The following is a 22,001-nucleotide window of genomic DNA, read 5'->3' on the forward strand; positions in this document are numbered from 1 at the left end:
GAAAGTGGATGCTTGTTGAGAAACAGTGCTCAGGATTTCTTCCTTACATTTTTGAAGAAGCTTCTTCCACGTGCGTCGGTCTTTTTATTAAACCTAATTGAAGCAGTTGCATGACGCTTCGTCACAGCCGGATCAAAATGTATCCGGACTTCACCTTCACGAACCAGCATATTGCAGATTCGCGCGGTGACCTATAGGTTTCCGATGCAGAGAGGAGGCAGACCTTCTGACACTTGATAATGCGATCGGCAATTATAAGATAAAACTTGGTCAGGGTCGCCGCGTCCTAACCGAATTATCTTTGTTCTTAACGGGAATCCAATCCAATATACTATTCTCGCATACCGAGTGACCTTTTCTTTTTCTGCCAAGTAAGCCGGCGACGGTAGAACTCTGACATTAATGTTTAACCATCCGGCGAAGATTTTCAGTGGTCGTTCGATATAATCGGGGCTTCTTCTTTCGAGCTTTTTTCGGTCGAATCGCGAGTTTAGAGTAGCTCTCTCCCGGAACAAATATTCACCTTTGTTTGCAAACCACTCCCTCCCTCTCTTTTTTTTTCTCTCGTCTGTTCGCAGCGTTATCATAACTCAGGAAAAAATTGATCAACGTACCACTGAAACGAGTAACGTTACGGCAGTTTCATGTCCGTTGATCGACACATCAACGACCTCGCTCTCAATGCATCACCGCGTGATGCACACATGCACTTCAGTCTCCTCGTAATTGCACGATCATTTCCCATTGCTCGTGGTGGCGTGCTCGATCCACCGTGAACCATCACTCCAATCTATCGTTTCAGTTTCCGTTCAAACTTTCTTCTCTCTTGTTTTTTTTTCTGTTCACGTCCCGGAGTTTCAGAAATTTCAAACTGAGAGCACCGACAGCCTCTCGAAACTTTTCCATCGACCCTGATATACACGATTTATGGCGCGTACACACACGCGCGCGCGCACACAAATATATTTTTATGGTGAAAGAAATGGAATTTCAAACGAGGCCGGCAGCTACCTATATTTTTCACATTTTTTAACTAGAAAATTATTGGGGGCCATGCGATTTTGCTATCGAAATTATATTTTCAATTTATAGCCGCTACACTTTCATCTTTTTACAGCAGGAAGCACGAATTAACCCTTGGCACTCGAATGGCGACTGTAAGGCGCCACTAAAAATTCCTGTATCATTATTCAAAATATTTTTTACATTATTAAATTTGTTTGTATTTAATAAATTACTATACATTTCAGTACTGTACGAGTGAATTGCACAATTTTTGTATGTATAGCATGAAAAAATATATATAGAAGGGAAATATTCTAGGTCGGAAGAAATGTTTAATTTTAGAGTTAAAATGGCTTCGAGTGCAAAGGGTTAAATGCATTTCTTCAATAAAAATTTTCCTAAAAATATGGAACATCTGATCGTGTTCCACAATTTCACTTTTACACAAATTTTCGCGTCGATTGAGGGTTAACCGAGGGATATAAAATGAAACCCTTACTTTTTGGCTGGTTTACAATTCTGCAAAGTCTCCTCGAGATCGCAGGTTAGGTTGGGCAACGTTCTTCGAAAGTAGAATCGAATTTATGCGAGCATTGTCGCGCGTGTCTCTGCACCCGCAGCGGCTCGAGTTCGATTTTCGAAATCGTTAATCCACCGGTCGGAAACGATCGATGGGTAAGCCGAGATCCCGGACGCGAGATCGTTTTACGATATCCATCCAGCTAAACCGGCCGATTTGTGTCGCGCTGTCGCAACCCGGCGAGTTTACATGAATTCGTAGGTGGTGTTTGTAGGCAGATACATAAGAAAACGTCTCGGACGTTCGAACATCGCAAGAGCTATCCAGAAGATGGTCAGCGTGATATATAAAGAGACGCCGTCCATCGATCGTTCGCTTTATCCTCGATACCTAAAGCGTCCGAAGTTCTCGATAACCGAAATGGAGAGCTGAGAATTGTTAATCTACCCAACCTGGATCTAAATGTAGAATCCTATTGACCGTCGATGCTTTACATGCTAAATCCATCACTTAAGATCGCCTATCTTCGGCCGGTTTGACGTAGGGACGTAAAAATATCTGACTTACAATAGCGACAAAAGTATACTGCTTCAGAACCTCACACATCCGTGGACAGGGGTTGTCATTCGAGTTGCAATTGTTGTAGAAAAACGTCGCGAAACTCGGATGAAATTCTGCGAAAGATCCTGTGTCGATGTTTCGTCCACCTTTCTCTTGCACGTTAATTTAATCAATTGTATTTTGTTCATCTACCGGAGCTTTCAAAAATATATAAAATTATACATGTCTTTTAGATCTTCTCTTGGCAAAATTGAATCCCATTTTTAACATTACTCTATAAGCAAAATTATAATTTCTTTAACAGCTACGTCTGATGGAAAGGTTTAGTTTCGAATAGTTTTCAATTTTATTTTCTTTGTTCTGTTGTGCTTATTAGATTAGGGAAGTTGGAGGTTCTCTATTTTTTGATAAGGTATTCTTAAAAGCCAATAGGAAAATTTTGACCAGAGGAACGTATGAGGATTAAAAATAATATAAATATCGTGGAAGTTTCTGAGGGGTTGCTCGATGATCTTTGTAAAGTTTTTCAAAAGGCCAATAGGTTCGTTGGGTTTCAAGTATTCCAAGCAGAAAAAAGGTAGCGGAGATCGTCGCGGTTCGCAGTCCTTGGCACGAATTTTCCGCGAGAGAGGAAAGGACGTCCGTGCGGCTGGCGGATCGTTTCCTAATTTTCATTTTAATTTAATTCCGCCTTGACGGCGGGGCGGATAAAAGAACCGCGTACTGGAAACCCACGAGTGCGCGTTCCTCCTCCTTATTAAAATCGTAATTACGCAACCGGGCATTATATTTCGCGGGGCCCGAGCGAGAGACAAATCCCGTTACGAAACCCACGGAGCCGTTTCGACGCTAATAAACTGCCCACCTCGGGCGACAGACGTTTTTTCCTTGATTAAATCACTGATCAATCGCGCATTTGCATCCCGGCGTCGTCGCCGGGGAACAACCGCCGACGGGCTAACGAGATACAATCCCCGTGAAAGCTACGGGGAAAAATTCCTAGCGGCGGAATGATTATTCCTGTTTTCTGTTATCCATTCGATGACAGAAAGTCGCTCTTATACGATCTCTACAGGCGCCTCTTGCCGTCGACAATATCGATCATTTATTCTGGCGTTTCTTGTTTTAACGTTTTATGCACGGCTGCTCAATAAAGCCAACAATAATAACAGTATCGAGGAAAATTAATAACTAGACCGAGGATCTTTTCTTGAAATAAAACATGGTCTGTATGAATTGAAACTGGGGCCGAGTAGAAATACCTTTCTTTCTTTAATAATTTTAATAGGCTGAAGACTACCGTTTCTTTCATTCTTTTAATTTCTCTTCTATTTCAAATTTTGACAAGCTTGTTATAAATTAATAAAATCCGCAGTCTACTAATAAGATATCACACTAATAGACCACACCATACATTGCGCGCAATTAGCTAAGAAAGTCAGAAGAATACGGAAACAAGAAAAATAACATTTTCACAAGCGAGAAAATGTCTGCGATAACCATATCAACATAAAATTGGCATCAACTGTTTGATATCAAGATAAGTATCAACAACAAAATATGACTACAATAGCAGTCACAATACTAAATGCGAAATGCAGTCACACTACAAGTCTATGCACTGTTTCCGGTACAGGTATTAAAAGGTTTATTGTAGTTTTGATTGAGACTTTCTATTAAAAGGAAATGACGTTTCTTACAATAAAACGATTCGCTTCGCCTCATCGTTCATTCACTTTGTCTTCCCAGCAATAAAGTTGTCTCGCAGAGATCGTCGACCTTCTCCTCTGCGAACAGAATGAAAGGGTCGTTCGCGATGATGGAACTAGCCAAAAGAAAAAAAGACGGCAACTGTCTTCCTGAAAGAAAGGAGTCAAGTCACGCAACGTCACGCAACAAGGATGGCTCCGAAATCGGAATCGGACGCACGCCTCGACGAAAAAAACCGCTCAAGGAAACGATTTAGGTTACGTTGACCGAGCCATTACGTCATTGTGGATCGTGTCGAGGTGAGACCGAATGGGAACGGGACGCTGCCACCGCCGCGATCGATGATCCATCGATCAACGCCACGGTGCACGATCGCTGCTGGACAGCCATGACGCTCGTTTTCGGCATACCGAAGAGCAGGCGTAACCGTTCTCCCCGCGATACAATGGTACTTTAACCGTTAAGATCGTGTGCGAGGTGTAGCCGGGCTGTTCGAGTCTGCTCGATTAATTAGGCGCCCCCGAGTAACACGCCGTTCGCTCGCTTAATTAATTGATCGGGGATGTCGGCCGGATCTAGAGCCCTCGTTGGATCGCGGCATGGCGGCCGGGCCCTCCGAGACACGCGGAACCATGACGAATGCGGGGGAAACGCTGGTTTGCTGGTGCGTGACGAGGTGCACGAACTATTAAACACTTATCCTGAACGATTACTATCTTCTGGAAAAGTTTAATGAAAAATTCCTCGGCAGAGAAGTCGAGTAAAATTTCATTTTGTTTGCTGCTGATTTCGGTGAATCGAACGTACACTGAGACTGTGGCTTGTCTCGTTAAATTGCATTATATTAATTCATCTAATGCGAGCCAATTAGGTACATTTGTTGCTGCTGAACTTCCCGATTATTGCTGTTGTATCGATACATTATCCACGGGAAAATATCGATACCTCCTGAAAGTATTAATTCGGTTTCCCACGAATTCGTGCACGATCCGGTCGCATAATCAGCTCGACACCGACGTTTACGGTGACATCGGGTTCTTTAGGAGCCCAGATGGTCGAGATATGGTGGCAAACGTGCACGGATAGCTAGTTAAAAATCCGATCGATAAGCAGCCTCTGACCCACCGTCGTCCGTGCGCTGAATAATCAACGACGTGACAGATACCAGCGTTTTTAATTAAGGAAATCTAAGTCAGCCGGGTGCAGCGTCACTCGACGTAACGTAGTCGGCGGATCGACATCGGCCAGGGACGCAACACTGATCACAATCGATCGAGAAAACTGCTCGGCGCGTTTCGATTTCTAAAATTTTTCCGTCGGCGTGCCGCCGCCGCCGCAGGTCGCGCGACACGGTAACGTGTTAATGAACAACGCAACAGTTTACAAAAAGGAGCGAGCACGTCGGCAAAGGCCCTTTCGTCTAATCCGCGTTTCATCAGCGTTACGTGCCCGGTGTGTATCTTACGACACCGTGGGACTATTAAACAGCGTTGTACATCGAGGCGAGAAACGTGTGCGCGATTATGTCGCAACACTGAAATGGATCTGTCCACGTGGCCTTCTAGCCTCGATGTCGCTCGTTTTAGTGACAACTCTAATTGATTACACTCGGCTCTAATTACACAGAAATAGACGCGCGGTCTCGCTTCTGTCGCGGCGGTCAACAAAAATAAATTGAACGCCCCTCGATATCAATTAAACGAGACCGAGAAACGCATCCACCAGCGGCGTCCGGACTCGAAAAACTGGCCGGGGGGTTGTGCCACTCTGCGCCCGGACTCCTCGAATAATCAATAACATTGGCACCCGGCACAACGCTGTTAATTCCGTGCCCGTAGAAAACTAGGATCGTCCGATAGGGACAGAAGCGATGTTCCAGAAAAATTTCACTGGACCCGCCGCGCACCGAGCTCCGACTTCAAAATGGCTGCGAAGCGCTACCGTGCCCCGATTTCGGCAACCTTTCATTTGAAACATCCTCGACCTCCAATTAACCCTTCCCCGACGCGAACCATTGTGATTTTTCGCAAACAAAGGCCTTCTGAAACGTACAACTACCCGGAGAGAAGGAGAATCAAAAATAAAATACTGCTTCTTCTTTATTATCTTTGCCAGTCCGTGCAGGACAATGCGTACCGTATTGATCCCTCTTAAGGTGTCCCCTTAACCACTTAGTTCCGAAGAAAGTATATTTACACCCCTCAAATGAAATTTGTCCTTGCACTCTATGTATTGTATTTCACTGTCAATTAAAGAAGCAGTTTTGTTACCATCATACTAGATCAAAAAGATTGATATCTTGAATGTCTATCATATAAGAAAATTTTTAAGCTGGAGTTGTGTTATTCCTTAAAATAACGTCCCGGTTAATTCCTTATCCCGAACAGTCAACACCCGCCATGTTGACGGCACGTGGCCAGCCAAGGAAGACATCAGGATGAACGACAAATACTCTGCAGATGTACATGAAATAGAGGATCTTCAGCTCGGTAAAGAACAACGAAGCCCTCTCCTGGAAAGAAAGAAAATCTTCGAGTTTACAATAGTGAATATATTGATACAATATACACGGACATGTCGAGGGAAAGTAAAAAGTGCGTGCGTTTGCCTGCACGCATATTCTATAATTCTCACGTTTATGTACGTATTACGAGGTGTCCAGTAAAATCTACATACGTTTCTGGTTCCCAACAAACGCAGGAGCAACGGTTGCGTGCGCTAGGTATCGTTTCACCAGACTGACATTCACGGAGTCTCATCCTCGCAGTCTAAAAATATTATTATACAAAAAGGTGTTCGGTGTACAGAAATATATGTATATATACATATATATATATATATATATATATATATATATATATATATATATATATATATTTATACGATCTATTTATTTATTTTTCGGTAAAAACGGCAGGAGAGTCCTGCGAGCCGTAAGAAAGTTAACAAGTAGTCGGAATGGTTCGACATGTGCGAGCCCCGGTGCATCTCGGGTTGATTCCTGGGGACTGGCACTAGTCGGATTCCGGGCTCTCTCTCTCTCTCTCTCTCTCTCTCTCTCTCGCGGACAGCGTTGCTTACAAAGTACTCACACGATCGATTCCTAAAAGCAAACCCCGGTAGTAAAATCCGCGACGAAAACTCGCGTTTAAAACACACTGTTCAAAATGGAGGATCGTCCGGCGAAATTCTATCGATCCCTGAGACATTCAGTGGGTTAGGGTGTCTGATATGCTGCGAAGCGTTCCAGTGAGTCATGCAGTTAGTAGAGCAGGTGATCGTGCGAAAATTGAGATTCGGTTAATCGAGATTGTTCACTGTGGTCTGCCCATGTCGTCGATTGTTACGCAACCCGCAGACCTACTAACGACAAGAATCATTGAGATACACTGCGTACAAAGACGATTAAACGCTAAAATTATTATTGTTATGTTTAAAGTGTCCTTCGCCACTGTCGCTTGATTTTCATGTAAAGATTTGTATAAAAATGGCGAGAAAGAAGAAGAAAAAGTATCTTGCTGCCTGAACCTCGTTGGTAGACCCATCACTGAAGCTACCTACGATCATTTCTCTTTTGTTAATCAATCGAGGGAGGACATCATTTCTACGTTGCACGATGACTGGCCGAAAGATCAAGCGTATAGGAAACGATATGAACATCTGTTTACAAATGTAAAGGGCTTTCTGATCTTAGATAACTTGCAGACCTTAATTACTGATTATCTTATGTTCCTCTAGGGTACTACTAAAAACGAGTAATCGTATACACTCTAACAACTCTTGTTAAACTTATCCCTAAATAGAATTGACTTAGACAATGATGCAAACTTAAATGGTTTGTTTCTAGGTTAATCACCCTAATCGTGTAACCTATCCAAGTAACCAACATATTGTATATATATATATATATTCAATATTTCTAAAACAATCATTGCTTGGACCGTCAACATACAGAAGCAATTACTGATTACGGGACATTTCATACAAAATAAGGAAATAGTTCTTCTGCTGATGGTTCATCGAATTCATTTTTAGGTTAAGTTATACTCTGTCAGAACCACCGTAACTTTTTCAAAGAAAAAACCAGATGAACCGTTCCAAGAAAATTTCATTGCATTTTTCTGTATCAATTACGATGGATCAGCTAATTATACGAAGCAGGAATAATTACGAGGCGAATCTAGCAAAGTCCTCCACGTGGCGTGTCCGCCGTGTGCAACAGTGATGGCGCTTGGAAAATCGAAGATCTACACATATTAGTCCTCCCTTTATTTGTTCACTATATGCAAAACGCTACAGCTTACACATTGCACACAAATATGCGTTATAATAAAATCAAGACAAAAAGAGTTCTTATAATCCCAGCGTCCAGTAACAACGTTCGGCTAAATTAAAGTGCGACCCTTGACATCATCGAGGATGCATGCCAATCATTCTTCATCCTTATCCACGCTGCCGTACTAACCGCTCGCCTGTACTGTACAAAAGTCACGCAAAAGTCCAGTTTATGGAAATGCACGTATTTCCCTGGTAAACATGCCCGGTTCGATCATAATGCCATCGCCACGATTCGTACTTAACTAACAAAGAAAAGAAAACACAAAAAGAATAAACAAGGATCACTGCATAACCGTTCTTGTATAGTTGACATCACGCAACATAATGCCATACGTATGAATGCAACATGTGGATCGACGCGATTGAGAATGGACAAACACGATCAGTAGTAGTCGCTATCGGCCATAACGAAAATTCAATTCATTCATTAGCTCGCCCGCGTCGCGCCGCGCCGACAAATGCTATTGTTATTATACGTCGTCAAAAAACGTTCTTGAAAACTGTAATCACCGCGGTCAAACTACGAAATTGATAGATTCTCTCCTCCTCTCTCGCTCTCGCTTGATCTCTCTCATTCATCGGTACTCTACAATAATCGTGGGTTATGTACAGAAGTCCTCGTTGATGAGTGTCGTCCGTGACGAGTAGACAGGTCGGTCCGGCAGAGATATGAGAATGTACCACTAAAACGAAACAACAGTAGAAATCACGGTGTGTGTGTGTGTGTATCTGTGTGTCATATGTTTGTATTCGTGTGTGTGCCTAGGACCTGACAATCGTCGAACGTCATACTTCGTCACATGGTAGAAAAGTTAAGAGCACAACGTGCATCCAGGTCGGAGAGCTTCGCAGCTCCCAGGACCGGTGCACTCGGTGTCCAAGTCATCTTAGACACCCAGGGAGCTTTATCCGCAGAAAAGTCATTCGAACTTTCCCGGCTTCATACGACAGGGATCTGAGCTTATACTAAGTAGTCGTGGAACTTGAAGTAATGGATCTTCATGGCTTTGTTGTTGGGATACTTGATCTTGCAGTGAGGACAAGTTGCGTCGACCGCGTTCTGCACCACGTAGAGACTCAGGTCCGTCTCTTTGTGGAAGTTCTTGCTCTTTCCAGCGTCGTAAACGGTGTTGTGAGCGGTCAGCATGTGGTCGGTCATCGCCTGCCTGTTGAACACATGGCGACCGCACAGGTTGCAGTTGAAGATCATGCTGGTGTGGGACAGCTCGTGGGCCTTCAGAGCCATCGGAGACGGGAACATTAGCTTGCAGCCGTCGATGGGACATGCGAACTTGGGTGGGCTGTTCTTGTGCTTAATGGTGAAGTGCTGGCGCAGGTTCGATACGGCGGAGAACGACTTGTAGCAGACGTTGCAGCAAACTTTGCCATCTTCTCCGGCCAGCGGTATACATTGCGAGGACGAGGACGTGGTCGCGGTCGCGGTCGCGGTCGCGGTCGCGGTCGCCTTCCCGGCGGTCTTCGTCGGCCGAGACTTGCTGTGCATTAATTGTTTGTGTTTGTACAGCACGCTCATGTTCGCGAAGAACTTTCTGCAGACGTGACACATGACCGGCTTCCTACTGACGTTCATTGAATTTGCTAGTACCGCGGGTTTCCGCAGAACCTCCTCCTCCTCTTCCTCCTCCTCCTCATCTCTGTTACCATCTAGTTTCATCTTCTTCGGGTTAGGCCCCTCCTGGGGCATCCTCCTCGTGCCAGAGAACATCGTCTGCGGCCGCTGGTTGGATAAATCACTGTGCAGGGTCAACCTGTGACGTTGCAGGGTCTGGTTGCTGCAGAAGATCTTGTGGCAAATGTTGCATATGTGCTGATCCAGCATCGGCTTCTTGAGCACCGATTGCAACTTAGCGGCGCCGATGTTGGTCACTTTATGAAGCTTCTTGTGTCTCCATAACACTTTCTTCGAGCTGTAGAATTTCCCGCAAATGTCGCACGGGAAGTTACCCTGGCTCCTAACTTTTCTGATGCGACTCAAATTCGGATACGACTTGTGCCACTCCATGTGCATGTCCAGCGTCTCTTTGTCAGGATAGATATTGCTGCAGATCTCGCACGTGAATTCTTCGCCCGCGAAAGTTTTCTCGGTCTTGTGGGAGCAGTGGACGTCCCACAAGTGTTTCCTCAACTCGGTGACATCGTTGAACTTGTCGTTGCATACCTGACACTGAAATTTACCCTCGGGTTTCACGGGTGGCGAATTGGGAAATGATTTTCTGGCTCTGGCGGGCTTATCAGGAGTGGTATTGAACTCCTTCTCCTGTTTAGGGGTGAGAGCATTCTTGGCCGGTTTCCGATCTTCTGGCGTTTTCGGCGCTGTTCGCAAGCTCAGCCGAGAGTTCGTTCTGTTATGCCATCCTCGGTGTATTTTGAGGGATGCTTCCTCCATGAACGCCTTGCCGCAAATATCGCATTCGTAACCGCCACTCTTCTTGTTTTTGTGAGCGGTCTGGAAGTGAAGGTTCAAGTTCGCTTGGAAGACGAAGGTCTTCGGACACTGAGGACACTGGCGAACAGCCTTGGTGGCCTTGTGCTCGCTCGCAATGTGCCTGGCCAAGACTTCCTTAGTCTTGAACTTCCGGGAACATTGAGTGCAACTGACGCGATACTTGATAGTCTTATGAATGTTACGTATGTGTCGTCTGACATTCGCATAGTTCGAGAATACCTTGCCGCATTCGCGACACTCGTTCTTTTTGGTACCCGGGTCTGAGGTGGCGCTCACGTTCACCGGTTTACAATCCTCTGAAGTATTGTCCATAGTTCCATACTCTACGCAGGAGCTGTTCGCGTTTCTCTCGTTGGGGTCCTCTATTCCATGGTCCTTCATGTGGATCTCCAAAGCGCCCGCACTGCTGAACATACTGCGGCAGATCACGCAGGAATAGATCTTAACCTTCAGATGAAGGTTCCTGTGCTCTGTTAATTCAGCTCTGGTGGAAAACTCTAAGTTGCACAAAGCACAACTATACCGGTTGCTGTCAGATATTCTACCAGCGTTCATTTCAGCCTCGAACGTATCCCAATCTTTGATGGGCGTCGAAAAGTTTTGCGCATTAGTTTTAGAAGATGGTTCGTTCCTTTCCAGCACTGGCTTCTTCTTCGGTTTGCCATGATGCATCTCGTGATGCGTCAAATACTCGCTAGGAGATCTAAATTTAGCACCACACTCGGCACAGAAGAAGTCTTTCTTTTTATGGTCTATAGTGATGTGGTTGTGGAACTTTTTAAACACGAGATAGGTCATTCCACAGTGGATGCATTTGTAGGAGGTTCGAATCTCCGGCTGCAAACGTTGACACAGATCTTTATGCTTCAGCATGTTGGGCCTGTATCTGTAGATCATACCGCACAAATCGCAAATGTGATTATGTACTGGATCGCCATTTTTGTAAGGCAAGGGAACTTCCACACCGCCTCCGATCGATTTCTTTGCTTCTTGTTTAGTCGCCGGCAGAGGTGAAATTGGTTTGAGTTTAGGAGGTGATCGCGATGGTGAAACTAGTTGTTGATACTGTTTGTCAGAGTGTTTGGAAAGATGGCTGAGCAACTCTTTTCTATTTTGCATCGAACGCAGACACATGTTACATGTGAAATATTTCTCTTCGCCCTCGCTCGGTATCACCAGAGCAATTTTCATTGCACACTCGAACGACGCGCCGCAATGCAGCTTGTACATCGAGCGATCAGGGAACTCTGTTAAACATGCGATACACGTGTACGGTCTCAGATCCGGCATATGCTGACGAATATGAGAAAGCGTACTTCTACGATCGCCAAATGATTGCTGACAGGAGTAACACGAGAACGTTTTCAATTGACTGATTATGTTCTGCTGCACTTGAGTCAGCGGAGCGTCTTTCTCCATACTCATCAGCTCATCTTCCAGATCTTCAACCTCTTCCTCATCTTTCAACTGTTCGTCGGCATCACCATTCTGTTTCTCTGTATGGAATCTTTCCATGTGCTTAGTATATGAATATTTAGAATGTAAAAAGATTTGACAGTGCACGCACTTTTGCTTGAATGCACGTATTCCTCTGTAATGGGTATGAGGACCTCTTCTCATTTTCTTTTTACTTGCTGATGTTGATGCTCTGGACTTCTGCGTAGAATCGGCCTCCATTACTCTATCCTCCTTGTTCGAAAGGGGGTTCAACACCAGTTCGCTGCCAGTAACGGATTCAATTTCTATAGTACAGTCTGTGTCACAGTCCTCTGCCGGCTCTGGCTTTATACAGATATCTAAATCTTTTGCTAATGTTGGTGGAACTCTTGCATCATCTGCTTCGTCATCGGTTATCTCTTGGATGTGAAGTGTGTTTATGGAGTCGTTAAGACTTTCTTCGATATTAGTAGTCTCCTAGAAACAATACACAACATTTTTCATATATTCCAAACTCGTACAATCTATCGATAAAATTAAAGTACTCACTATATCTGAATCAACGATAGATTCAGAAATGACCTCAATATTGTCTTCGCAGAAGTCCAGATCGACGGGTTCATCTTTGATAGTCACAACCTGCAAAAATCGCAAATCATATGTTCATCGCTGCTATTCACATCTTTCAGAATAGGCAGCAAGGTAACAAGAAAATACTTACCATTGGACTGCTTCGTAGATGTCTTTCCAGCCATTGGTGTAATTTATCTTGCGATCGAAAGCAAGCTTCCTTATAATTATGCCACTGATTCACATTTTTAACACACTGTGTACATATCTGCGTTGACAACCTGTCCGTGGCTAAAATCTAAAAGATGCACATAGTGGGTGAAAATGATGCACACATATCATAATTTCCGTTTAACAAACAAAGGTGCCATAATGTAAGATTAGCAGAAAATATACATAAACAATTTCATTCTGATCAATATCTGTTGGACCAGTAAAGGCCAACAGTGGCAAAGAGGGAAGAGAAGCTTCAGATCATCAGTTCTAAGGTCCCTGGCATAGGCGAGTTTAGACCTAACCTCAAAAGGAACACATTGCGTCTATACGTAAGAATAGCAATAAATTCGAGGTTACGAGTTAGAGAATGGTGTAATCAGGGTGCGCGGATTCGAAAAGCATAGCATTTCCCACGTACCTGAATCGATAGGCAGGCTTGTATCTTAGTGGCCAGTGATACCGGAGTTTCTTGCGCCCCGAACACCGACAATTTCGGCTCGTCGTCCGAGAGGCAGAGCCTGCACACATTTTCCATGTTCTGCAACACCACCACCTCGTCCATCGTGGACGATCACTGGCGTTGCCTTCCTCGCAAGATATACCGATCTTCTGTCTGCCAACAAAACGCACTTCTCACGAGCAGGTTAGGGACGCAGCGTTTTGTTTGTACGTCGACATTTGAAACTGATCGTGGAACCGAGCGGTCCGTCCCGACGCGTTCCGCCCGTTCAGGAAACAGGTCGAAAAAGGCGCGCGTCACGTCGTCTTGAGATCCCCGTGAGCCTCAACGTCCTTTATCAGACAGTTAATTATCATTTAATCGTTATCATTGCTCACGTCTGTAGGCTCCATAGAATTTACAACCGGCGATAACAACAACAACAGGACTGACGCACCAGTAGTCCCAAATCGCCAAGACCTGTATGCCCGTTATTTGGATGCACAGATAATGACTCTACGGAAAAGCCAAGGTAAGATGGTCTGGACTACCAATTACGCTTGCAAAACGGCCAGAGCTTAAATATTGCCTTCCTTTATCCTCGCGTTGTCAGAGTGCTAATGCAAAGTGAGTCATTCTGAAGAGACTATATACGTAAGTACTAAATTATTTAAAATTGTTTACGGTTATATTTCTTCTTTACATTGTTTCTTTAAGATTCTTATTCAGGCTTGTAGTTGGTACTCTTACCTTTCAGCACCTATTTCAAAAAATTGGCTGTCGAGAGGTGCCAATGTGATTGTTATACTATGGAGAAGAACTATTAGGCATTAGGGTTTTGCACACATGTTTATGGGTAATTGAAGTACTTAAGTTACCTTTTTTCAAGTGAAAATAATCAAAATTACGGGAGACAGATGGAATATGTTTTGAGAAGCATTTTGTTAACTTTGAATTTTGTTTTTAGAAATGTTAAGGACTGATTCGTAATCAGACATTCCGAAAATATTGTATTACCAATTCTTATGAAAGTGAAATCATGTTTTTAAATTCTTGTCCACCATGTTGTAATCAGAGGTTCCGAAAATATCGTATTACCAATTTTTGTGGAAGTCAAATATTTCTTTCAAACACCTGTCCGTCATATTGGATCGGCAGTTTTGTTCTCAGAAATTTCATGTTCAGATTCGTAACCAGCAACCCTGGAAACCATGAATCACAAATTTTCAATGAAATCTGGGAGCGTCTCGAGGTTTCGGCCACGTTTTGATGATTTGGGACTACTGCGCGAATCGTAAGGGCAGATGGAACGGGCCTGTTCTACTTGACCGACAGTGACTTTCTCGACAATGTTTGCATCGACACTATTACCAGCAAGAAAGTTATTACCCAGCTTTCACCGACATTCTGCTTTTACCGACATGATGATTAACACCAGGCTGAGTCGTAAGTTCGTGCGTCATTTTGCTCAAGTCCAGCACTTTTGATATTTTCCTCGCAAGGTCGGCGATTTTAAAGTTTTGTTTCCAATAATGCCATAAAACCCCCGAATTTAATATACATGATTATGTACATATTGTTGAGAACAGAATGTGTATGAAAACATGAACAATTGGGGCAACAGTGTCGAGGAACGTAAACATTGTCGAGGAAGTCACTGTCGGTCAAGTAGAAAGGGGCCCGATGGAACAGATGAACAACAACGATGAATGTTGGTCGAATGATCTTTTTATTCTCTATATACTCTCCAAAATACACTTGACATGCAACTGTTTGTTGTTTGTACACGCCGGTTAGACAGATCGCACATATACAGCAATGCGACCGTACGCTATACGTCCCGTACGAACGTTGTTGGTTAGAGCAACCGACATGATTGTTGGTCAACGAAAATAATCGTCCCGCGCGTTGCAATTTTGAAGCCGTCGCGGCAAATCATCGTCGAGCCGTTATAAAAATCATACAAAGTGTAAAATCGAAATGGTTGGAATGTAAAACTTGATTGAATAGCGCCATTTCAGAACCACTAACTCGGGAACGTCGTTAGCGGCTACGTGGATCGATGTAAGCAACCGTAAAATTTGCAAAAACACAATCGTACAATCTCGAGTTTCCGATCTAAACGATTAGCACAACTAACGATGCATACATATATAATCCTACGCGTAATCGTTCGCGACTAAAGTACTTCTAAGCTACCGGACAAAGAAGCTTCGGGAATCGAAACTTATTCAGCATCCTTTGCAAACGTGTGGCGAACATGGCAACTGGGAAACGAATCGCGGAAAGCTCTTCTACGGGACGGTTTCGCTAAAACCGTCGCTCTACTTGGTACATGTGACGAGCTTCCGCGTATTCTTCCGTTTAACACCGCAAGGATTGTACACAGTGCAAGTTAGAACCATCGAGGCGTTTTCTAAATCTATTCCGGGCCATTGCCCGAGAAGCTATTCACATTAATGTACAGTACAGGGGATAATAATCGGTACATATTTTATTTATACAGAGATATATATATCTCATATTTCTATACACGTATGGTCAACAAGAATCTGCTAGCTCTGTTCCCTGTTCAAAAAATATCTTCATCTTCGTGCGCCTGTCGTTTGTGCTTCGATCAACAAAAGGTGCGCTTTTCCATGAACGGAGTAGCGTCGCGTGTCAACGGAAGTGCGTTCGATTAAATCCTGAAATTTCGAATCGGCCGCGCTGTTCCTTCCATCGTCCCGTCCTGTTGGTACTTGCGACGCTACTGCCGTTCTCCTGTGCTAATTGGTTGTCCGCGTCGGTGCTTGGGCGATTAGATGATCCTTCTTCGATTTCCGCATCCGGTCGTCGCTACGAACACTCAAACGGTCGCGACGTTTTCGCGCCATTTTCGCGGCCAACGAGTTCCGGTCCGCGTTCCGACGTTCCGCTCGATCTATCGTCGGGAAACGTGCGCGTACGGCTGATGCGCAATTCAGGTTGTCAGGCAATTGGTGTTGAAGCAGGAACTCCGCTGCGATTGCCGACGAACGTAGTCCTGGACGTTGAATTTCGTGTCGTCCGGGTCGTCGCTCTTCTTAGCCTTCAAGTCCCTAGAAACATAATGAACCTTTTTTAACAATCTTTCCTCTTTAATAAATCTAGACTAAGAGGACTCCCCAAGATCCTTGCGGCTACTTTCTAGCATTATTTTAGAGCACACACTTCCGGTAGAAGTAACCCCAGGACTTTGATAAACGATTCTCTTTCTTTGACAGTCTGAAAATCAAAGATAAACAATTGGCGCTGTTCAGATGTAAAGAGTCCTCTACATTTTCCACCTCGGACAGCAGAGTTTAGAAAAAGAAAGAGAAATCTTAGCACTGCCTTTACCCCTCGGGCTCCTGCGAGTTCTACGCCTATGGCGGAGTCACTTCTGACCCACGCCGATATTTGACTAGTTTTCTTTCGATACAAGGCGATGGGTCACGAATGACTCCGGCATACGGGAGGGTTAACATTTTCGGGAAAAGAGCTCTAGGTCTGAAAGATAAAGCCTCGAAAGAATTTATAGAGGCAGACCAAACTGTCAGGAGCGTATCTTGTTCGGCGAGGTAGCCTTGAGCGGAACTTATCGGCAATTCCGTACACCTGCGGCTCGAATACGATCATCGCCGCTGCTGATTGTCTCTGATCGTCTGTGACATCATCGCGATCGAATCCCTTTTTACGACATGCCGGTAACAATCGGAGCGTGAGCGTGAAATACCTAGCGACAGCGAGGAAGGCCAGCTCGACGTTCAGGCCGGTTTTGGCAGAGGTTTCCATAAAGGGGACTTTGTACTCTTGCGCCAGCCGTTCGCCGTCCTCCCTCTTGACGACCCGATCGGTGCCGCAGTCCGACTTGTTTCCTGAAAACAGTTGTGTCAATTCGTTTCAATCAGCCGCGTTCTGATCGGATTAGTCGTTCGCCGGTGGATGAACGCGAGCGGATTACTCTAAACGGTTTAGCCCAGTCCTCAATTGAAACCGATAAAGGCATTCTTGCCCCTGCCATCCCAATTCTCATGATCTCCGCGATCCCGTAACGAGCATCACGTCCACGTTAATCAATCATCCCGCCGACGAACGTTCCCTCTCGACCCTCTCGGGACTGTCGACCCGATACTCCTCTCTTCCCAGGCCGATCTTCTCCACTTTCTACAAAGGCGAGAAACTAATCCAAACTACGAGAACCAGTTGCCGCGCGTGGGCACGTCCGATCCGCGACTTTCTCGAGAACGAGACCACAAAGAGACCCGTGTAGCATCCACGTCCCGTTTCCTTTCGCAATTCTACTAATGGAGTTGAAAGCTGTCCTATCATTGATTAAGGATCACCCCTCAATCATCCTCGTCAGCTGAAACATTTCTAACAGCTGGCTTTCAGTCCTTTGTAACCTGAGCCACGGCAATCCTAGTTCTAGATGATGTCTTTGGTTTGTGTACCTCAAGATTGATCAAACAACAACTACTCCGAGTACGAATATGGCTTAAGATCGTTAAGGAACAAACGATAAGAATACTGTCCTATCATTGATTAAGTATCACTCCTCGATCATCTTCCTCGAACATCTCTAATGGCTGGCTTCCTAACTGTCTTTGGCTAATATCAAGATTGATCAAATCTGTTCTGTATGCATATATGTTTGAAACCCGTTAAGAAATATGACACGTGAAAGCTGTTCCATCATTGATTAAGGATCACTCCTCAATCATCCTCATCCTCAACGACTGACTTTCTATGTTTTACTAAAGTATTCTTACTATTCCTAGTTTTAGCTGCTGTCTTTGGTTAGTATCCTTCAAGGTCGATCAAACAGGACATGTTCCGACGTTTGGGGACCGCCGAGGAGGACGAGATAAGGCAGGTGGGATACAACTCACCTAGCAACATGATGACAACGTCCTCGTTCGCGTGCTCCCGAATCTCGCTCAACCAGGCCCTGATGTTGTCGTAACTCGTCTTGTTCGTCACGTCGTACAGCAGCAGAAGAGCTGAAACCAATGATCATCGTTACGCAACGGACCACAATCCTGACAATTAGTAGCCACGGCAACAAAAGTTTCCTCGCGACGTTCACGTTATTACGCTCTCGCCTGCTTCTGTGTTTTAAAAGGAAACTGCCTGCACGCTTTGTCCCGTCACGCGATACTTCGAACAAGTTGCTTTTCTAAATGCAAAGTGACTTCTCGGTGTCTTGTCTCAAGCTTGATTATTTACAGGCTGTGAGTGTTTATGCAAATGTACACGACGTTCACTGTTACCATCTAATAGTTTCTTTACACACTGGATGCCTGGCAAAGCTACATGATACGATATGAAAATGTAGATTAGCATAGGATCCTCTGCTTATTTTTCCGGTGTAGACCCATCACATTTTGGATTGTAAATTCGGTGGCAACTTAGAGTCCTTCTTAGATTTTCTGGACGGATCAATTATAGTTTCTTTTCGGCCGGAAGCTTTTTCCCTGGGAATGTTTCACCGTTCAGAGTCCAGACTGGAAAGCTCTATCGCTCGGATAATAGAAACGAGAAGGCGCCATTGTCGAAGCGTCTCCGGCACGTAATTGTTACCAAGCCTTTGAAATATCTAAGTATTGTCGCGGCCACGTCTCCGCTCAAAGAGGGTACCTTCTGCCGAACAATAGGGGCGCCCCCTACGGCGGATACGCTGTTTCCTTCTCCGTCTCTTTCGCTGTGAATCTAGTTGAGTAGCGTCCCGAAATTAACGCTCCGGTTGGATCTAGGATCGCGTCGTGACCTACATTACGACCGGCGACACCGTATTGACAAGAAGCGAACCTCCTGTTTATTAAACAATGAAAGCTTAGAAGCTAAGAACAGGTACACTCTCTGCCGAGTCACTTTGAATATTCGAATATTATCTTGAAAATATGTTGTAAAAATATTATATGTTAATATTGCACTGTATATTTTGACACACATTTTTTAGTTGTAACTATCTACGAAAGATAAATCTCTGTACTTGTTCATTTATGTTATTGTCAATTTGGACAAGGTTACTGAATTCTGTCGGCGCCAAGTTGAATTGTACCGCGAGAATAGACTCGGAGCAAAACAGTTTGAAACGTTTGTTTCGCTGACACGCGCGTTTTCGCGAGAAAGAAGTGATTCGTACGGTGGACGCGAGTTTTTAACGCAGTTTACCGACGAAGTAACCATTTCTGCCTGCTTGGCATGTAGAACACGCTTTCGCGTCGGGTAATAGAATTTGCATAATGCCGGTCTATGCAAAGTTCGCGTTTTTCTGTCCCCGTATTCACCGGTCAGGTGAAAAAGTTCATCAGCATCTCGATCATCGGGCAAACTCGCTTTTTCATCCCTGTCGCGATTACGTTCCCGTTTTACCGGCGTGTTGCGACGTGGACGGGGGACTCGTTAAGGATAGCCTAGTTTACCGTCGGCCGAGTGTTACAACTGCAATTGTGGTAATCATCGAAACGAGAAAAAATACAATTACCGTGCGCGTCCCGGTAGTACGCGTGCGTCACGCTGCGAAATCTTTCTTGGCCGGCGGTGTCCCATATCTGCAGCTTGACGGAGGTGTCGTCGACGACGACCACTTTGTTCTGAAAAAGAGACGGATTTATAACTCTTCCGATGCTTCTTCGGGTTCCTCAGTTTCGTTCGAACGTTTCGGAAATCATGCGTTCTTTCGAATGCGAGCAATGCATTTCGTTCTCTAGGGAAAAATCTAAGTGACATCGATGCCCCCGGAGGGGATTAGGCGACTCTCACCCTAAAATCAATGCCAACGGTAGTTATGTAGTTGCCGGACAGGAAACGGCCATCCCTGAATCGAGTTAGAAGACAGGTTTTCCCGACGCCACTGTCGCCCAATAGGATTACCTACATTTGTGGAAACTTTCTGTGAAAATGCTCGGGAAACTACGCGAAAGGTTTTCGTCTTATTGCAGCGAAATGTTACACTAAAAATGTTACGCGGAGCTTTTAGTACTTCTGAGATTCTGTGCCTGTAACCGGCTGCTTCTTAACAAATCAGTGTTCAGCTATTTTTTAATGGCACAGTCTACATCGCCTGTTACAAGAGATGCACATAATTGGTAGTCGTACGGCGGTAAAACAGATAGCTGATAATATTTAGTAAACATCGTAAAACACAGGATCTACTTTCGTTCGTTACAATAACTTTATATATGCGGTAAAGTAATATTTCAAAGTTTACAGCTTGTGCGGTAAAAACTGGTTCACTTTATCGCGTCTACATACATAGTTATACACCAGTCCCGCAAGAGCCGACTGAAAGGAACGGGTATATAATTATCTCTGATTTAGTAATCCCCTGGCAAATAAACAAATTCCAGCGGGACTGAAAGTGTAAATCCTGTGATAGATCTCCGGATGGAATTAGTTTCGTTGGGAAACGTGTTTAATCCCTGTCAACGAGTAAGGTCTACTTACACGCACAGTCTTATAGATGTTCAAAAATTTGTTATATCACTGTACGAGCAAAAATTAATTCATTTAACAACTACCAACAACATACATCGCATGACTTTCGACGTCTCGTGTGTTCAGGTGTCTCAAGAATAGACTGCGGATGCGGTAAAACCGGAAAATTATGATCAGTTTGTTAAAATAATTTAGAAACGAAGCAACTTTCTGCGCGGTTCTTATTCCTTGCAATGAATGTGGAGAATTTTTATTTCACGTGTACGAAGATCCGCAGTCTACCCACGAGGCGTTCAGATATCTCAGAGGTTCGGTTCAAACAGCTATCATCTGTCGACAGAGTAGAGTCAGTACCGATAAGGAAATGCAAAAGTGGAAACCCGTTGCGTGCGATAGAATTGGAGTCGTCGCATTTTTCAGATAGTAAACAAAGGTGTCGCTTTTATCAGTCCTGACTCGACTCGGTGGACGTGCTGCAGCTACATAGACAGGCCGGTTTTCTCGAGAGCGCAGTGTATCAGGAGAGAGGGCAGGACCTTGAAAAAGAGCTCGCCGTGCTCGGGTGGGGCTTGTTGGCCTGTGGAGTCCACGCTGTCCCGCGAGGACAGTCGCCTGGTAGGTCCCATCGGCTCCTGGGGCCTGTTGAAAGCTGAGGTGCTGGCCTGCGGACTGGAGGGGACTGGTTGGGCCGTGCCCCTAGCCCCTCCAGAGGACCCGGGCCCGCTCGACCAATCGGATGTCGGCTGTTTGCTGCCACGTGAACCGTGTCTGCTACGCTTCGTCACGCTACGTTTCTCCTCCACGGCGCTCATGGGCCCCTGCTACCGAGAGCACCAATTTGCTCTTCTTCTTCTCGGCCACTCCTCGTCGCGCGTGTCGTCGCCGCCGACGCCGTCGTCGCCGTCGTTGTCGTTGTCCTCCTCCTCCTCCTCCTCCTCCAACACAAACCTCCTACTTCTCCTCTCACTCGTTCTGCTTCTTCTGCGCCGGGGTTCTCGGCGATCAGCCGCCTTCCGTCTCCCTCGAGGTCAATCAACTTTGGACCAAAGGAAGAGAGGGACGGAGAGGTCTTTCACTTTGCGCCTCTTCTGGCTTCTCCTTCGCCCGCTTCTTCGCCGAGCCTGACCGATCAACGAACACGGAGTGAAAGTCTGCCCGAGCCGATAATACGCGCGAGGCCGCGCGAGGACTCTCGCAGTCCGTCTCGCGTCGACCGCTCGCCGATCTCTGTCAGCGAAACCTGCCAGAGTCTATGGTGGCGCTAGACCGAAGGCTAGGTACCCGGAAGACTGCTA

At 45.1% G+C, this 22,001-nt stretch overlaps 2 protein-coding genes across 5 annotated transcripts in view; both read right to left on the minus strand.

The window, feature by feature from the left end:
• Positions 1-8,045: 8,045 nt before the first annotated feature.
• LOC143359486 (uncharacterized) lies at positions 8,046-13,539 on the minus strand. Its single transcript, XM_076797425.1, has 4 exons — positions 13,243-13,539; positions 12,760-12,906; positions 12,588-12,677; positions 8,046-12,515 (listed from the first exon to the last, which is right to left on the minus strand). Exons 1-4 carry the CDS (start codon positions 13,384-13,386, stop codon positions 9,096-9,098), a joined length of 3,801 nt encoding a protein of 1,266 aa, XP_076653540.1. The 5' UTR covers positions 13,387-13,539; the 3' UTR covers positions 8,046-9,095.
• Positions 13,540-14,973: 1,434 nt separating this feature from the next.
• Positions 14,974-22,001, minus strand: part of LOC143359956 (ras-related protein Rab-37) — a 138,716-nt gene continuing 131,688 nt past the window's right edge. For 3 of the 4 annotated variants that reach the window (XM_076798394.1, XM_076798392.1, XM_076798391.1), the window contains 4 exons: positions 19,754-19,862; positions 18,156-18,266; positions 17,000-17,141; positions 14,974-16,343 (listed from right to left, as the gene is read on the minus strand). In XM_076798394.1, the coding sequence (XP_076654509.1) occupies positions 16,226-16,343; positions 17,000-17,141; positions 18,156-18,266; positions 19,754-19,862 (480 nt within the window). In that variant the 3' untranslated portion in view covers positions 14,974-16,225. Of the gene's footprint in view, positions 16,344-16,999; positions 17,142-18,155; positions 18,267-19,753; positions 19,863-20,031; positions 20,143-21,242; positions 21,656-22,001 lie in introns of those variants that run through there. The other variant, XM_076798393.1, reaches the window with a different exon arrangement.

Source organism: Halictus rubicundus, chromosome 12, assembly GCF_050948215.1.
Source record: "Halictus rubicundus isolate RS-2024b chromosome 12, iyHalRubi1_principal, whole genome shotgun sequence".
NCBI classification, from domain to species: domain Eukaryota; kingdom Metazoa; phylum Arthropoda; class Insecta; order Hymenoptera; family Halictidae; genus Halictus; species Halictus rubicundus.

What these genes read in the sequence shown, in the direction of transcription:
- LOC143359486 (XM_076797425.1), bottom strand. Translation starts at nt 13,386, where the DNA reads ATGGACGAGGTGGTGGTGTTGCAGAACATGGAAAATGTGTGCAGGCTC. An exon ending in AAGCCTGCCTATCGATTCAG is followed by an intron (nt 12,907 to 13,242) that starts GTACGTGGGAAA and finishes TGCATCTTTTAG; the next exon opens with ATTTTAGCCACGGACAGGTT. An exon ending in CTATCGTTGATTCAGATATA is followed by an intron (nt 12,516 to 12,587) that starts GTGAGTACTTTA and finishes TATTGTTTCTAG; the next exon opens with GAGACTACTAATATCGAAGA.